The sequence below is a fragment of the Macrosteles quadrilineatus genome, unplaced genomic scaffold, assembly GCF_028750875.1.
Source record: "Macrosteles quadrilineatus isolate MER2022 unplaced genomic scaffold, UCM_ALF_1.0 Scaffold_4__1_contigs__length_99947679, whole genome shotgun sequence".
Lineage (NCBI taxonomy): Eukaryota > Metazoa > Arthropoda > Insecta > Hemiptera > Cicadellidae > Macrosteles > Macrosteles quadrilineatus.
Genome location: NW_026542597.1, coordinates 9,679,027 through 9,692,664, shown reverse-complemented (window position 1 = coordinate 9,692,664; position 13,638 = coordinate 9,679,027). Strand labels below are relative to the sequence as shown.

Genomic DNA, 13,638 nt, shown 5'->3' with positions numbered 1-13,638 from the left:
TCACGCCTTTACAAAAAATTTTAATAAAAAGTGCCACTTGCGTGGATGGACACAATTGTGATATAATTAAGATTTTGATCGAAACTCGATTAAAATACTTGCTCATAGCATTCACATGGTTTCTCAAATGTTGTTAACGTATATTAGCAATCCATTTCACATGTATTAACTATGATCAGTGCGTCGGAATTGATTTCGATCTGTACAAAAATGGAACAGAGAGTTATCATTGACTAACAATACAATACAAATAAATATCTTTATTCAACAGCTTCAAGCATATGGTGTCATACCATGGTGGTGTCATACGCTTTTTGAAACAAAAAAATAGCTCAACCTGGGCCGTAATAATGTTAATAGCTAATAGATTTGTTATGCTATTTATTTATTCGATGAAGTTTATAACCATATACACTAAGTACTGCCATAGATTAAACATACTCCCTTGGTTAGTCTATGGTACTGCGGTTTAATCAGACCGTAACCATAATGTTGCCAGCTGTATTTACATGTCAGTATCGTACTAATTTTGTTACTTATTCTATGTCTGTATACTCTATGCGAAACTGCCGTGACACAATTAAAAAATCTGTTATTCAAATAAATTCGAGGTTAGTTGGTTTGGTTGGTTACTTTTTGAAGTTTAAACTTGTACGAGAATTTATTTATATTCTGAATTAACTTGTCCGCCCGAGACCATTTATTTTATATTTAGAATAGGCTATTTAGATTATTCGGGAAATACAAAAATGTGATTAGGCCTATATGAAACCAGTTTTCATTCGGTTGGCATCAAAAATATATTTCGGTCGAAAGTAAAAAAATCATATTAATATTCAGGATCTGCCTTGAAAACCATCATAGGCATTTGGCATTAAGTTATAACATAACTCAAAAAGTGGCCAAAATGGGTGAGTATCTATTTTTGTTACATTTATTAACTTTTTATAATTTGCTAATTTAATAGGCCTAGGCCTATGCTAAAATATCTGCTAGGCCTATTAGCAAAGGGATTGTAATTAGGAGCTTGTATTCAGAATGATTTAAATTTACTTAAACTTAGGTCTAGGTCGTTAGAGCCATAGTTCCCATAGTTAGTAGGGATGTGCTTAATGAACTGTTTTTCGCGCTAAACCGTTTAGCTGTAAACAGTTGCCAGCGTTTAACTAGCTTAAACAGTTGTCAAACAACAGTTTAGCTGAAACCCTGTTACCCACCACCTGCCAGCCAACTGCTTATAGCCTAGTGAATCTGATATCGGTTATAGGCCTATGTTGCTAAAAACCGTTTTCAAATGCTTAGTATTGAGTATAGTTGTTATTCTGAATAATTTATTAGCCTACCTACCTCATTTCAAAGCGCTTTGACGGCCAGCATTGGTCTCGGCTAAGCTTGATCTCGGCTAACGCTCTATTTCTTGAACCCATTTTTTGGCCGTCGGTTAAAACTGGGCGAGATCAACGATAATCGCGGGCCACGAAACTCCTGGTAAATAGGCTATTTTAAACTATTCATTATGTTAGGTACTAAATATGGTATTTAATTAATGAACATGGTTTGTTATTGTTATTTTTTTATATTTGAGGTTTATCTATTTATTGCCTCTAAATGATTGAATCTTTTTCTTTCAGATCAATCAAATTTTCTCATTGACTTCAGTAGTCCAGCTCACAAGAATGATTTAGCTCTTCCCCTCATACCAATTCCGCCTCAAATGACTTTAGCTCCAAAAGCACTCGATGAACCATTTGCTGATCCCTTTGAAGTGCAAGAAGTTGCCGCACCTGACCCATTTGAGTGTGTGTTACAAGCCGCCGCGAATAATTCCATCAGTGAGCAAACAGCAGCAAAAGAGTCAGATGTTTCTCTTAACATCAAAGATGAACTAATCAAAAGTCCTAAAAATGGTGAAAATACCAACAGTGTAAAGTCCCCTGATGTCAAACATAATGAAAAACTAGTGGAACCAGTGTTTAGTTTCCTCCCCAATATTGAATTGAATAAAACCTCCATAGCCAATCATGAAGCAACCAGCAGGAATGAAATTCCTAATGATAATAAAGTTCCTGAAAGTATCCAGGGTAACAACGTAATTCCAAAGAGTGCTCAAGACTTGACGAAAGACTCTTCAAAATTGTCAGCTGCAATAGAAAGTGACAGCAAGTCTCATATATCAACTGATTTTTCCACGGAAGAAAGTTTGAAAGAGGTTATTGCTAAAAGAGTTAACAGATGTATTCAGGACACACTCAATGGCAGCGTAAAAAATTCAATGTTTAACAAACAACAAAACAAAAGATCACTGTCTTTCATTGGATTATCTTCTGCGCCTAACAAGGAGTTTGATAGGCTAAACAAAAGCTGTACAGATGCTATCAATACTACAAATTTGGATGACCTAAATATCGATGCATCAAGTGATAATTCCGGTTTTGGAATTTTAAGCCCAAACTCTACTGAAGTAAGTATTTTGTGTGATAAAGTAGAATAACGCTTACTAAGTTATTGGCTATCTTAGATGATCAACATTTTAAGTTTAAAAAATTTACATTGCTAAGCAATTGACGTGTTGTACTGTAAAATTCCAATACATTCATCTTATTCACAGTGGAGTGTTGGTTAATGTTTGCAGAGAGACAATGTAAAATCAAATGAACCAACCTGGTTTGCTCTGCCATATATTTGTGCTATAAAATATCTGTTAACAATTGATTGTTTTTCTTTTCAGCGAATTTCCCTAAATAAGCTATTACCATAGGTGGAAACTACAATACAATACTAGAAATACCTAGGCCCGGGACCTATTTACTTTTACATTTTTATGTTTCTAGAGGCCAAAAACACTATTTGTTCAAGTGTTTTGTTCATCGGTGTTTGTGTGTCTAGTCCATGAACAGGATTATTCGAGAAATTTTGGCTTGATTTTGATAAAATTTGTCATGAATGTGTTCTAGATAAAGGAACTTGATTGAGTTCGGGAACCAGCAAGATCGGGCATTAGGAATGGAGTGTTATGGGGTTTTAAAACTATTCAAAAGTTTTTTTCTTTAAATATAGATACCTATGCAAAATTTTTTACAGCCATTGTGTAGGCTGTAGGACTTAATTTTTTTTTTTTATGAGAATTATTGTACAAAATTAAAGGTAAAAGACAAACAAGAGAGAAAAACAATTATTGTTCCCTTCCTTGGGAACCTAAATAAGTACCGGTACGTGGTAAATCTAATTTTAATGTTAATACAAGGAACAAATATGAGTTGCTCAATGATATATTTTGGTAAATATCAATCAGATGAATTGAAATTCCCTTAATCTGCAGGTTTGATGCAGCAGGGGTGTTTGAAATAACTATTTCTGATTGTTGCTTGCAGGTATCGTTGGAATCAAATGTTGAAGACAAAGTGTTCAAAGAAGCTCATAAACTATCTCGCACATTCAGTAAACTTGCAGAAAGTTTTAGAAGAGACCAAGGTAAATAATTTTAAATTACGTAACCCTTTGCGGTCAAACGGTGAGCATAGGTCGCCGCCCGCCATTTTTCCAACTGCTCAAAAATGGCGACCTCTACTGAAAAAAAATCAAAAATTCAAAAATCAAAAAAGATTATTTTTGCAGTTGAATGGCGAGTGTAGGTTACCGGGCGCCATTTTCCCGACTGCTCTAATGGGAAAAAAATTCAACTTTAAAGGGTTATATTGTAAATTTTACCAAACTATAAGTGATGATCAGGGCTACAATTTACAAAAAAATAAATACTTCCACTTTCGGTTGACACATTAGTAATTGCAGAAACTGTAACAAAGGCCAATTATCAAGGCCATTAGTTTGTCAGGTTTACCGACCTTAACTTCTAGAGCGTCTACATTTAAAGGTGGGCTTGAAACCACCGTGAGCACTACAAGTGATTGACAATAACTGAACCAAAGTCATTAGGGAAGAAGTCCCTGGGCAAACCAACCCTTAAAGTGTTAGCAGTATGATCACACTTATTGTTGTAGCTATGCCTACATTTACTTTAGTTGTTCCCTTGACTATATGTTAGTTTTGTAAGTTGCTTAGTGAGCCATATTTGTGAAGAGCTTAATTTGTTATTTGCAAACAACCAGAATCAGACTCCGACAGTGAGGACCTGTTTTCTTGCAAGCCCCGGTGGTACGCTGATAGCAGCGAAGATGAAGAAGAAAAACTACGGAAGGACCCCACGCTGAACTTCCGCCGGCGCAGTGATGGAGTAACATGCAGTTCACCTGCGCCTGCGCCATGTACTAGAGTGTTGTCGGACTCACCGGCGCTTCTGGCATACAAGTCTCGGCGCTCACTTACTCACGTGCAGACTGAACTGGATTACACACAGGTATGAAACATTATGTTATTTGTTTTGAAATAACCCCTGTAATACTTAGCAATTGCTCGAATTTGAGCAACAAGTACACTAGTGCCACATCAATTAGCCTTTTCTATATACAGAGGCTTTGTATTAAATAGTGTTAGGTCCATTTAGCACATAGGGCCAAAAGATGTGCCTTTTGTCCCCAATAAAAGGGCAATGGGCTGGATTTTTATCTTAAATAAAAACTAGAAACTTAGTTCTTTAAAGTTTATTAAATGCAATGAATATAACTTTTACTGTAGAAGACTACTTGTGTAGTACTTGTGTAGACTATTTGTGTACTTGTGTATGATTTTAATTACTGTACTTCTATGAGACAAAAACGTATTGGCAATATCAAATGTGATGGTGCTAAAATCAATTGTTTGCTGGGTATGTTACAGGAAGAGGTTACAATGAAGAGGAGTGTTTCTATGGGATCTCACCTCAAAGAAGTCACAGTTATTCCTCCTCTTGTAGCGGCAGGTGAGTTCAACAAAAAACAAATTTTCTTCATAGAAAGTACTAAAATAATGAAAAGACTGCAAGTTAGTCAAGCTTGTCTTATATTAGCTTAATATTTACAGAGATGAAACATTTACTCTACTTATGTATGAATACTACTTAACATACAATTGTTTTAGGCCCGATCAACATCATGAAAAATGAAGCCCAGCCAATTAAACTGAGAAAGAAGTTTGGTGGAGATACAAAAAAAGGACCATTGAAAGCTGTGATGCCAGTTCAGAATATGACGAAGGAACCATTCACAATGTCTGGTGAGAATATAACAGAATTGCTTCCCAACATTGCTTGTGAGAATAGCAGGCTTACCTGAATAGGAAAGAGCCCAACGTGGTACATGAAACACTCAACTTTAGACCATACACAAAACATCAGAATATTTCACTTTAACTGTGGGTATTTTCAACTTAGGAAGCAATGAGTTGAAGAAAGCGTGTTCTTTAGACATGAAGTCATCTCTCTAAAACTCATTTCTTCCTTAGTTGAAAATGCTGTCATTAACAGTGAAATGCTCTTATGTTTCGTGTATGATGTAAAGTTTTGTTCCTTGTGCCATATTGGACTCTTTCCCACTCAGGTAGGCCTGTTATCTTTAAAAAAAATTATTAATACCTAGACCCTTGTGCTACATGCTACACCCTTGACCTCAGAATCAGGCCTACTATTAACAAAACCATTTTCACACTGAGGTGAATAAATAACTAACTATTGTATTTTAAAATGTAAAAGATGTATTATCGGTCGAAATTTAGCTGCGATTCGAAGTGTCAGACTATGAGTCCCTAGGCCAGTGATGGCCCGTTGATGGCTCTTCCTAATTGATTGTAGAATCTTCATAGTAGGAGCAATGCTGGGTTTTAACGGCTTACCAACTTGGATTATTATAAACAATTTTACAAAATGTTTGGCCTACCTATTTCGTATCATATCTGATTCTTTTAGACAGTCAATCGCCTTAATTAACTATCCAAACTTATGTTAACTAGGATTCGTGTGATGCCAAACACCGACCAAACTTTAAAATACATTGGTACATTCCAAGGTGTTGGAGATGTTTTAAGATAAAGAACATTTTTTAATGTTTGATTTTAGCAAATTTCCAATTGGGAATAAGCTATTACCGTAGGTTTCATTGTGACACTTGCCCCCAGGGACAGTTTATTTTTGTTTTGGTGTCCCCAGATGTCAAATACACCACATGGTTCAAACTCATATACGAGGGGTCCCGTCCATAAATTGTGCATTTTAATAGGGTTCAAAACTTTTTTGAGGCAAAACGAAATCCAATGCAATACCTTTTTACCTTTCAAAGATTATGTTTGTTTGAGACAGTTTCTTATGATTTGTGTTTCAGGAAAATTATCAAAGAAAGACAGCTCGCCCGAGACGAGAATGCCAAGATCATCAGCCCATGCTTTGCGTACTCCTGTTAAGGTAAAAAAATAAGACAGTTGGGAAACTTTGGAGAAACCGTAAAATACAAATATGTACAAATATCTAGTTCAAACTACATTGTGCACATTTTATTTCATAAAACCTAAAACACTAAACCATTTTCTAATCCAGTGAATAGAGGTCTGTTAACTTACAAACGGTCCAGTAGTTCTAAATTTTTTATATGTTGTCTAGGATGGTAAGTAGGTATTTAAAATGCAAAATGCACAATTCCCCCCCTCCGCACCCTCCGCCATAATTGAAAAATTAGAAAAAATTGGCACTTTCTTGAGATTTTCGCCTATATCTCAGTTTTGGTGCCTTATAGTGAAAATGAAGATATGGTCAATGTTGTACTTTTGTTTGTATTCTTTTAATTTTAAGATTTGAATATCAATTGGTAATTTGTAAAATAATTTTCTTAAAATTTCTTATTTTAATAAAGATCATTCTTACGTTACTTACATGTAACAGTACAATGCTCATGTTGCTGGTACTATATTCCCCTTAAAAATATTTACTACAATCCATGTTGTTCTTATGGATAACTAGCAGAGCTATATGTTAATTGGGAATGTAAGCTATCATCATGCCAAATTTCAGCCCAATCCGCCCAGTGGTTTATGCGTGATTGAACTTCAAACACACAAACAAACAAACACACAAACTTTCACATTTATAATATTAGTAAGATAAGATAATAAACTGTTGCAGTTGTTTGTTTATAGATATATTTTAATCAAATTTGGCAATTTTATTTTTTTTCATACTAAGCACTAATCTATAAACATTTCATTAAAAAACACAACTATAGCAGCAAACCTAAGTACTCATTAAAATTAATGTTATTTAATAAGGAAGTAAATCTGACAATTTGAAGGGAATGTTTTAATAGAAATCCATCCAGGTTAATGGAAATTTGCTTAGTCTGTATGTGTGCTGTGACGGGGGTATTTATTAACTAAAATTCAAGCCAAAACAACAACAAAATTTGAAGTGTTGAATTAAATGTGGAGTAATTAAAGCAAAATAACATGTTGTGCAAAATAACATTGTTTTAGACCCATTGTTTTAATTTGCTTTGTTTGTTTTTTTAATTTTTTTGCCCCCTTCAAACGGTTGGCAAATAAAAATAGAGTCATTTTGTAGGTAATTAAATTCTCTACAAATTTGATTGTGATGCCTGTTTTCCTAGAATAGGCCATTGCTCAATTACAGCGATCTAAAATAAATATTCTGGCAAACTTCGGAATGATTTTATTTTTCCCCCGTTTTATTAATGAACATCTTCTTAGCCTTAAGTCTTAAAAACAAAATATTAAACGTAATTATAGGAAATTTAATTGTCTACAACATTGACCATATCTTCATTTTCACTAAAAGGCACCAAAACTGAGATATAGGCGAAAATCTCAAGAAAGTGCCAATTTATTCTGATTTTACAATTTGTCGGCGGGCGCGGAGGGGGGAAAATTGTGCATTTTGCATTTTAAACACCTACTTACCATCCTAGACAACATATAACAAATTTAGAACTACCGGACCGTTTGTAAGTTAACCCCCCAATTTTTGTCTCTATTTACTGGACTATTTAAGTTTATAAAAATTCAACCAAATCCATAAATAAAAGTCCCCTATTCCCTTTGCAATTAAATTTCATTGATAACTAATTCTGTGTATTGACCTATTTTTTCACATTATCAGGACAACAGTCAGTTGAACATCACACCAATGGCGAGCTCGACTCCCAACAAAGCAGAAATCTTTGGGGAATCAAAGATAAACGACAGCTTGTCTACGGCAACTAACAAGCGGCACTCGCTGGAGGGCAGCTTTGCGTGAGTGTTGAAATACTGTTACTGGGTGCTAATGCACAGTAGGTTATAAGTTTAGAATTTGCACGAACCTACTTTAAAGTATCATAATCATTATTTTAAGACAGTGACACATACTTGGGTGTGTATTTTCATGTGAATTTGTGAATTTGGGTGGGTATGTGAATTTCATGAACCTAATGACTATTACCAGCTGGTTTTAACCAGATCACAAACATTTAAAAAGTGACTGATAGTGATATTGTGAATTGTTATTGCATCACCAGTTTCTTTAAAGAAATTAAATATCCCATGCTATAAATTTTGAAACATACCATGTTTGGCAGTTTCGTGGTGCAACTGATTTTGCTCAAAATGTTCATCCAATTGTGTACTAAATTACATTTATCTGTTTTGATATAAAATGCATTTAAGTAATTAAATAAAAGCTTAGAGTCTTGTCTTTCAGTTGGTATACAAATTATTCAATTTTACTATTGTTTTTAACCATTTATAAAAAAAAAAACTGTACGAAACGCGACTATTACAGTCTCTGTCACTACAAACACTAACTACCGTGACTCACTGCCAGTTGAAGGGTTAACAACAAAGTTGCTCATCTTTGTAATGTTTCACCCAGGAATCACAAGAGCCGAGGAGTGTTGCCCGAGGCAGGTGCAAGGCCGAGATCTAACTCCGCCAGCTCCAGCATTCCTCGTGTGATGCAGGTCAAGCCACTCAGAGGTCTGGCTCAGGCTCCCAAGTCTACCTCTAACCTCTCTAGCACTCAGGTAATTGTAACAGAAGGTAGAATTATGGGATCAAACTAGCTTATGGGCCATTCTGAAATTAAGCGATATTTCCGACCATGATTTTATTTTTTTATTTTTATGAAAGAATATTTATATTTAATATATTTTTTAAAGTATAATAACAAACTAAATACATATACACAATTTTTAGAGGTCAAGAAAGAAAATAATATAATAAAGCTGTATTTCATATAGTAATTATCCTTAGGAGTTACCCACGGCCACCTTTATTTTATATTTTTTGGTCTCTAAATGCTCCTACAAATAAATGATTTCTTTTGTGATATTGATCGTTTGAATCAGTTAAGTTCAAGATACTCTATTTCTCAATTTAAAAATGTAAATTGGATTATTCTCAGATATGGAATATTATTTTTGGTAGAAATAAAGGATTTCTTTTGTTATATTGATTGTTTGAATCAGTTAAGTTCAGGATACCCTGTTACTGTATTAAAAACATAAAGTTGATTATTTCTCGAATATGGAATATAATTTTAGATATATTTATTCAATTCTAACTACGTTATTCCTATATTATGTCTGAAGTGAAGTACCAGGTTTCATTTGATTTATTGATTATTAAAATCCGACGTACCTAAGATGCTGCTGATCACTAACAACCCAAATTCTCCAAAAATGGTCATTTAGCATCGGTAGTGATTTTGATTGAAACCTCAGCAGTAATTTAGTATTTAATATTAAAATTTTTTTGCTTTTTGTGGACTTTGTTCAGTGGAGCCAAAAAGAATTGTGCAAAGAATAAATTAACAAGTAATAATATATAGTTAGATGTAGCCAAATGCCTTTGGAAAATCTTAATCGTTACAAGTGAAGTACTGAAAACACAAGTTGTTCAAATATCAAGATTTGATGTTAATTTATTTATTTTACCATAGGCTACTAATAATTAAATAATAAACCCACCACAGAATACCTGCAGGCTAAGCAAATTTCAGTTTCCCTGATTTAATTTTTCCTAAATGAAATTTGCTTCGAAAAAGTAATATTTATTACTCATTTAAATAGCATTAGGTTATAAGGTACTTAGGTTTGCTTCTACAAGGAAGGTAATAATATGTGTTTTTTAAGAGAAACTTTATAACTTAGTATAAAATATATCAATACGTTGGCTCACGTCCTATGTACAGGAATCGAATAGTAAATAGGCCTATAAGAAATGCATTTTATAGATTGTTATTCTATGCTTAAGATAAACAATTTAAATATAAAATCACAATTTTAAAATACTCTTGCCTTCAGATGACTGCAAATAAAGTTCCCGAGAAGAAGAAAACATCACAACCCAAGTCTAGCATCAACAGTCGAGTTCTCGCTGATGTAAAGACTAAGTCTCCAAGACAGAGCAAAGTCAGAACTGCTGTTAACGTGAGTTGAAGTTTTACTAATAATAACTGCTACAGCTACTGCTGGTGTAGATACAGGAAAACCGCTGGTGTCCACCGACCTGAAAAACCGGGAATTATGCGTGAATTCCGTATTTTACCAGGAATTTTCAATTTGCCGTGATCGCACATGAAAATTACATTTCCGTGACCGCAGGAGACGACGATGACGTTTCCGAACCGTGGGTGAAGACAATGACGTTTCCGTGACCAGGGGAGAATATGATGACGTTTCCGTTACCGCGGGAGACGACGATGACGTTTCTGTGACCGCGAGAGACGATGATGATGTCCGAATGGCCGCTTGATTTGTTAGAAGAATTGATGATAACTGTTCTTTGACCGCGGGAGACTATTATTATGTTTCCGTTACCACTGTAAAATATTAGTATTTTACGACAATAATAGGTTTCATCAGCTTACATGTTTCGTTGCGAAGACAACATTTTCAAAGCTTTCAACTCGTCGAAAACACATTTTAAACACGGACAACACGAACACAAAAAACATTAAAATCGTACGAATACACAATAAATATTTAGATAGCGCTATCATGATACTGATTTGGTCCGGCACGGCGCGGGGTTGGTAGCATACTAGAGGTCTACATCACGTCGTCTCCCTGGCGGTGCAGAGAGGTGAACTTCTACCTCACCCAATTTCTGATGTCTCGCGGCTTTTTCCAGTCGCACCTGTTCAGGGTGGGCAAAGCCGTGTCACCCAATTGCATATACTGCCCAGGTATTCCCGATGACGTGGAACATACATTTTTACCACTGCCAGCAATGGGAAAGGCCCCACCTGGAGACTCGAACAGTTTGTAGGACTGCTGTCGGTGGACACGGTCATACCGATGATGACGGAGGGTGAGGAGAATTGGACCTGTGTGTCAAATTATATCCAGGGTATTCTCAGCGGCCAAAAAGCTCGACCTTGACTGGGATGCGGTGTAGGTCATAAATAATCTAAATGCCAGAAATGGCGCAAGCCCTGAGGGCTTAGGTCACATGTTGGCCGGACTTGATGTAATGTGACAAACAATTAATTCTAGGTCTGTGTCCAACAGAAGTGAGTAGTCTGATACTTTCAAGAGTCTCACACTACAGGCTGGCTACCTGTGTGCATTAAAAGCATTTTCCCTCCTGTCCCTCAAAAAAATAAAAAGGCCTATTACCTATAAATACATTTTAGTTTCAATACTTAGACCTTCCAATTATACCATAAATAGAAATTGGTTTATTTAAAATTAGCCTATAAAAAAAAAACAATCCTAAATTATCGGGCATTTATGAAAAATAGGCATTCATCAGGGTGTAAATACCCAGTTATTTTATGTCATGCATATCTAAATTGGACTACAATTATACTCGCAGAAAAATATATTTCGCTAAAGACTTCAATTATCTGATTTCTTACAAACATGGCTTGTTATGTTTATAAATAAATTTTGATAAGATTATTTTATTATAGACGAGCATTGAGACAATAAAATACGCGAATAATAATTGTTTTGGTTTAGCTTTCTTTCATGATCATCCTATTGTATAGAGGTGCCGGATTAAGTCAGAAGTAGTGGCTTTATATGTGTTTTCAGGCTGTTGTTATCAATGTCTCAACAAAAATTCCCTGCGAATCCCTGCCATCAGGCTCCGCTTTGATTTGTTCTCGACCAAAAATAAGCCCTGCTTTCACATCACTACGCTCTGTCTCGTGAACCCATTTTTTTGTCACCGCTTATATAGTCCGAGACCAACGTCTGGTCGGACTATGAGGTCCGGAGCGTACCGCCGCTTAGAGGTAGAGGCATTGTAAAAATTGATTATGTATTACATGTGGTATATTATTATTGTCTTGGGGGTTAAGTTGCTATTATTATTAGGCTAAACTTGTCAATCATATACTGAAATACATACCTCTTAGGGTAGTCAGTATTGATTAAATTTGTATTTAAGACATCACTAATTATTGTATCTGCTGTTTCAGACATTATCTAATTTAGTCAAGGGCAAGAAGACTGCAGTTCGAGACAAGGAGAACAGAGTACCACATTAGGAGTGTGTCATTAGCTGTATTTTGATATTTAACATGCATTGACTGTTCTTCAGTGCATTTACTACTTGTATTGCTCTCTCTATATGATTCTAGTGAATTTAAATATATATATATTTGTATTTCAGAGCTTTTCGCTCAATAAAATGTTGTTATAAAAAAATGTTTTTTCTTTGGTATCAACCTTTATGGTTCTTAGAGCAATAGCTCTATAGTTCGGCCGCTTAGAAAACGACCTGCGCGCTAATGCTAAACCAATGCTGGAGGAGGACGCTTTTTAAGCGGCCGACCTATAGTTGATTTATCTGTATTTTAAAAACTACAAGTGACCAAGCTGAATCATTGCTGGCCATAACAACTTAGGCAATATTGTGAACACCAGCCTAATGATGATGTTTACTGAGAAGTCAGCTGTTTACAACACCAGATATTGTGTACCAGGTCAGAGTGCTAAGTTTACGGGAACTAAGGCACAGGATTGTGGCTGCAGTTGAGAGGATAAAGCCAAACATGTGTGGCAGGGGACTGATAACTGATAATAACCGATTGGACCTCTTGAGAACGACTCATGTGGATCGCATTGAATTTTACTGAATAAGATATCAAGGTCGTATTTTTGACATGTTAGCGTAGTAATTTTAAAATAAAAATTACATTTTCCCACAGTTCCTTGACAAAGTGGGCTTTCTTGTACTGATCATAGCAAGCAAAGTATTACCAATTGCTGCATTTACTTTTGACACACTCCAGTATTCCAACCAAACACAAAACGCCAAAACACATGCTTTTTTTAAGCATGTAATATGTGTACACTTAGAAACACAAGACCAATAGATAGAGCACACCTATCCTATAAACAGTGGATTCTGTCTCAAAAGTGAAATGTTCTAAATATTTACAACATTTTACTTTATTTGAGTTACAAGAGGAGGTTCTGCCGTGCCATGCGCCAGCAGATTTTGCCTACAATCCCACTTTTGATACAAGTGTGGGAACCCAAGTTTGGAGCTACACAGAAAAGATTAAAAGTGAAATATGGGCCTTACATGCTCCATCTATTTGCCTTATGTTATTGCACCCACACAGTTTACAGTAAGCCCATCACACAACGGGGCAGTCACGCTTTCAATACAGTTTCATACAACTAAACCAATATGTTTGTTGCGGACATAATCAAAAAACACTGGCGATAAGGGATACCATAGTTGAAGAGACCTCTCCACTCTAAATGG

At 35.4% G+C, this 13,638-nt stretch overlaps 1 protein-coding gene across 1 annotated transcript; it reads left to right on the top strand.

Moving 5' to 3' along the window:
* Positions 1–622: 622 nt before the first annotated feature.
* LOC128992047 (uncharacterized) lies at positions 623–12,552 on the top strand. Its single transcript, XM_054415424.1, has 11 exons — positions 623–911; positions 1,632–2,461; positions 3,372–3,471; positions 4,107–4,354; positions 4,774–4,855; positions 5,014–5,148; positions 6,249–6,328; positions 8,033–8,166; positions 8,783–8,933; positions 10,215–10,340; positions 12,341–12,552. Exons 1-11 carry the CDS (start codon positions 908–910, stop codon positions 12,407–12,409), a joined length of 1,959 nt encoding a protein of 652 aa, XP_054271399.1. The 5' UTR covers positions 623–907; the 3' UTR covers positions 12,410–12,552.
* The last annotated feature ends 1,086 nt before the right edge of the window (positions 12,553–13,638 follow it).

Coding starts and splice junctions, on each gene's coding strand:
- LOC128992047 (XM_054415424.1), top strand. Junction 8,167..8,782: donor TCGCTGGAGGGCAGCTTTGC/GTGAGTGTTGAA, acceptor TGTTTCACCCAG/GAATCACAAGAGCCGAGGAG. Junction 10,341..12,340: donor AAGTCAGAACTGCTGTTAAC/GTGAGTTGAAGT, acceptor CTGCTGTTTCAG/ACATTATCTAATTTAGTCAA.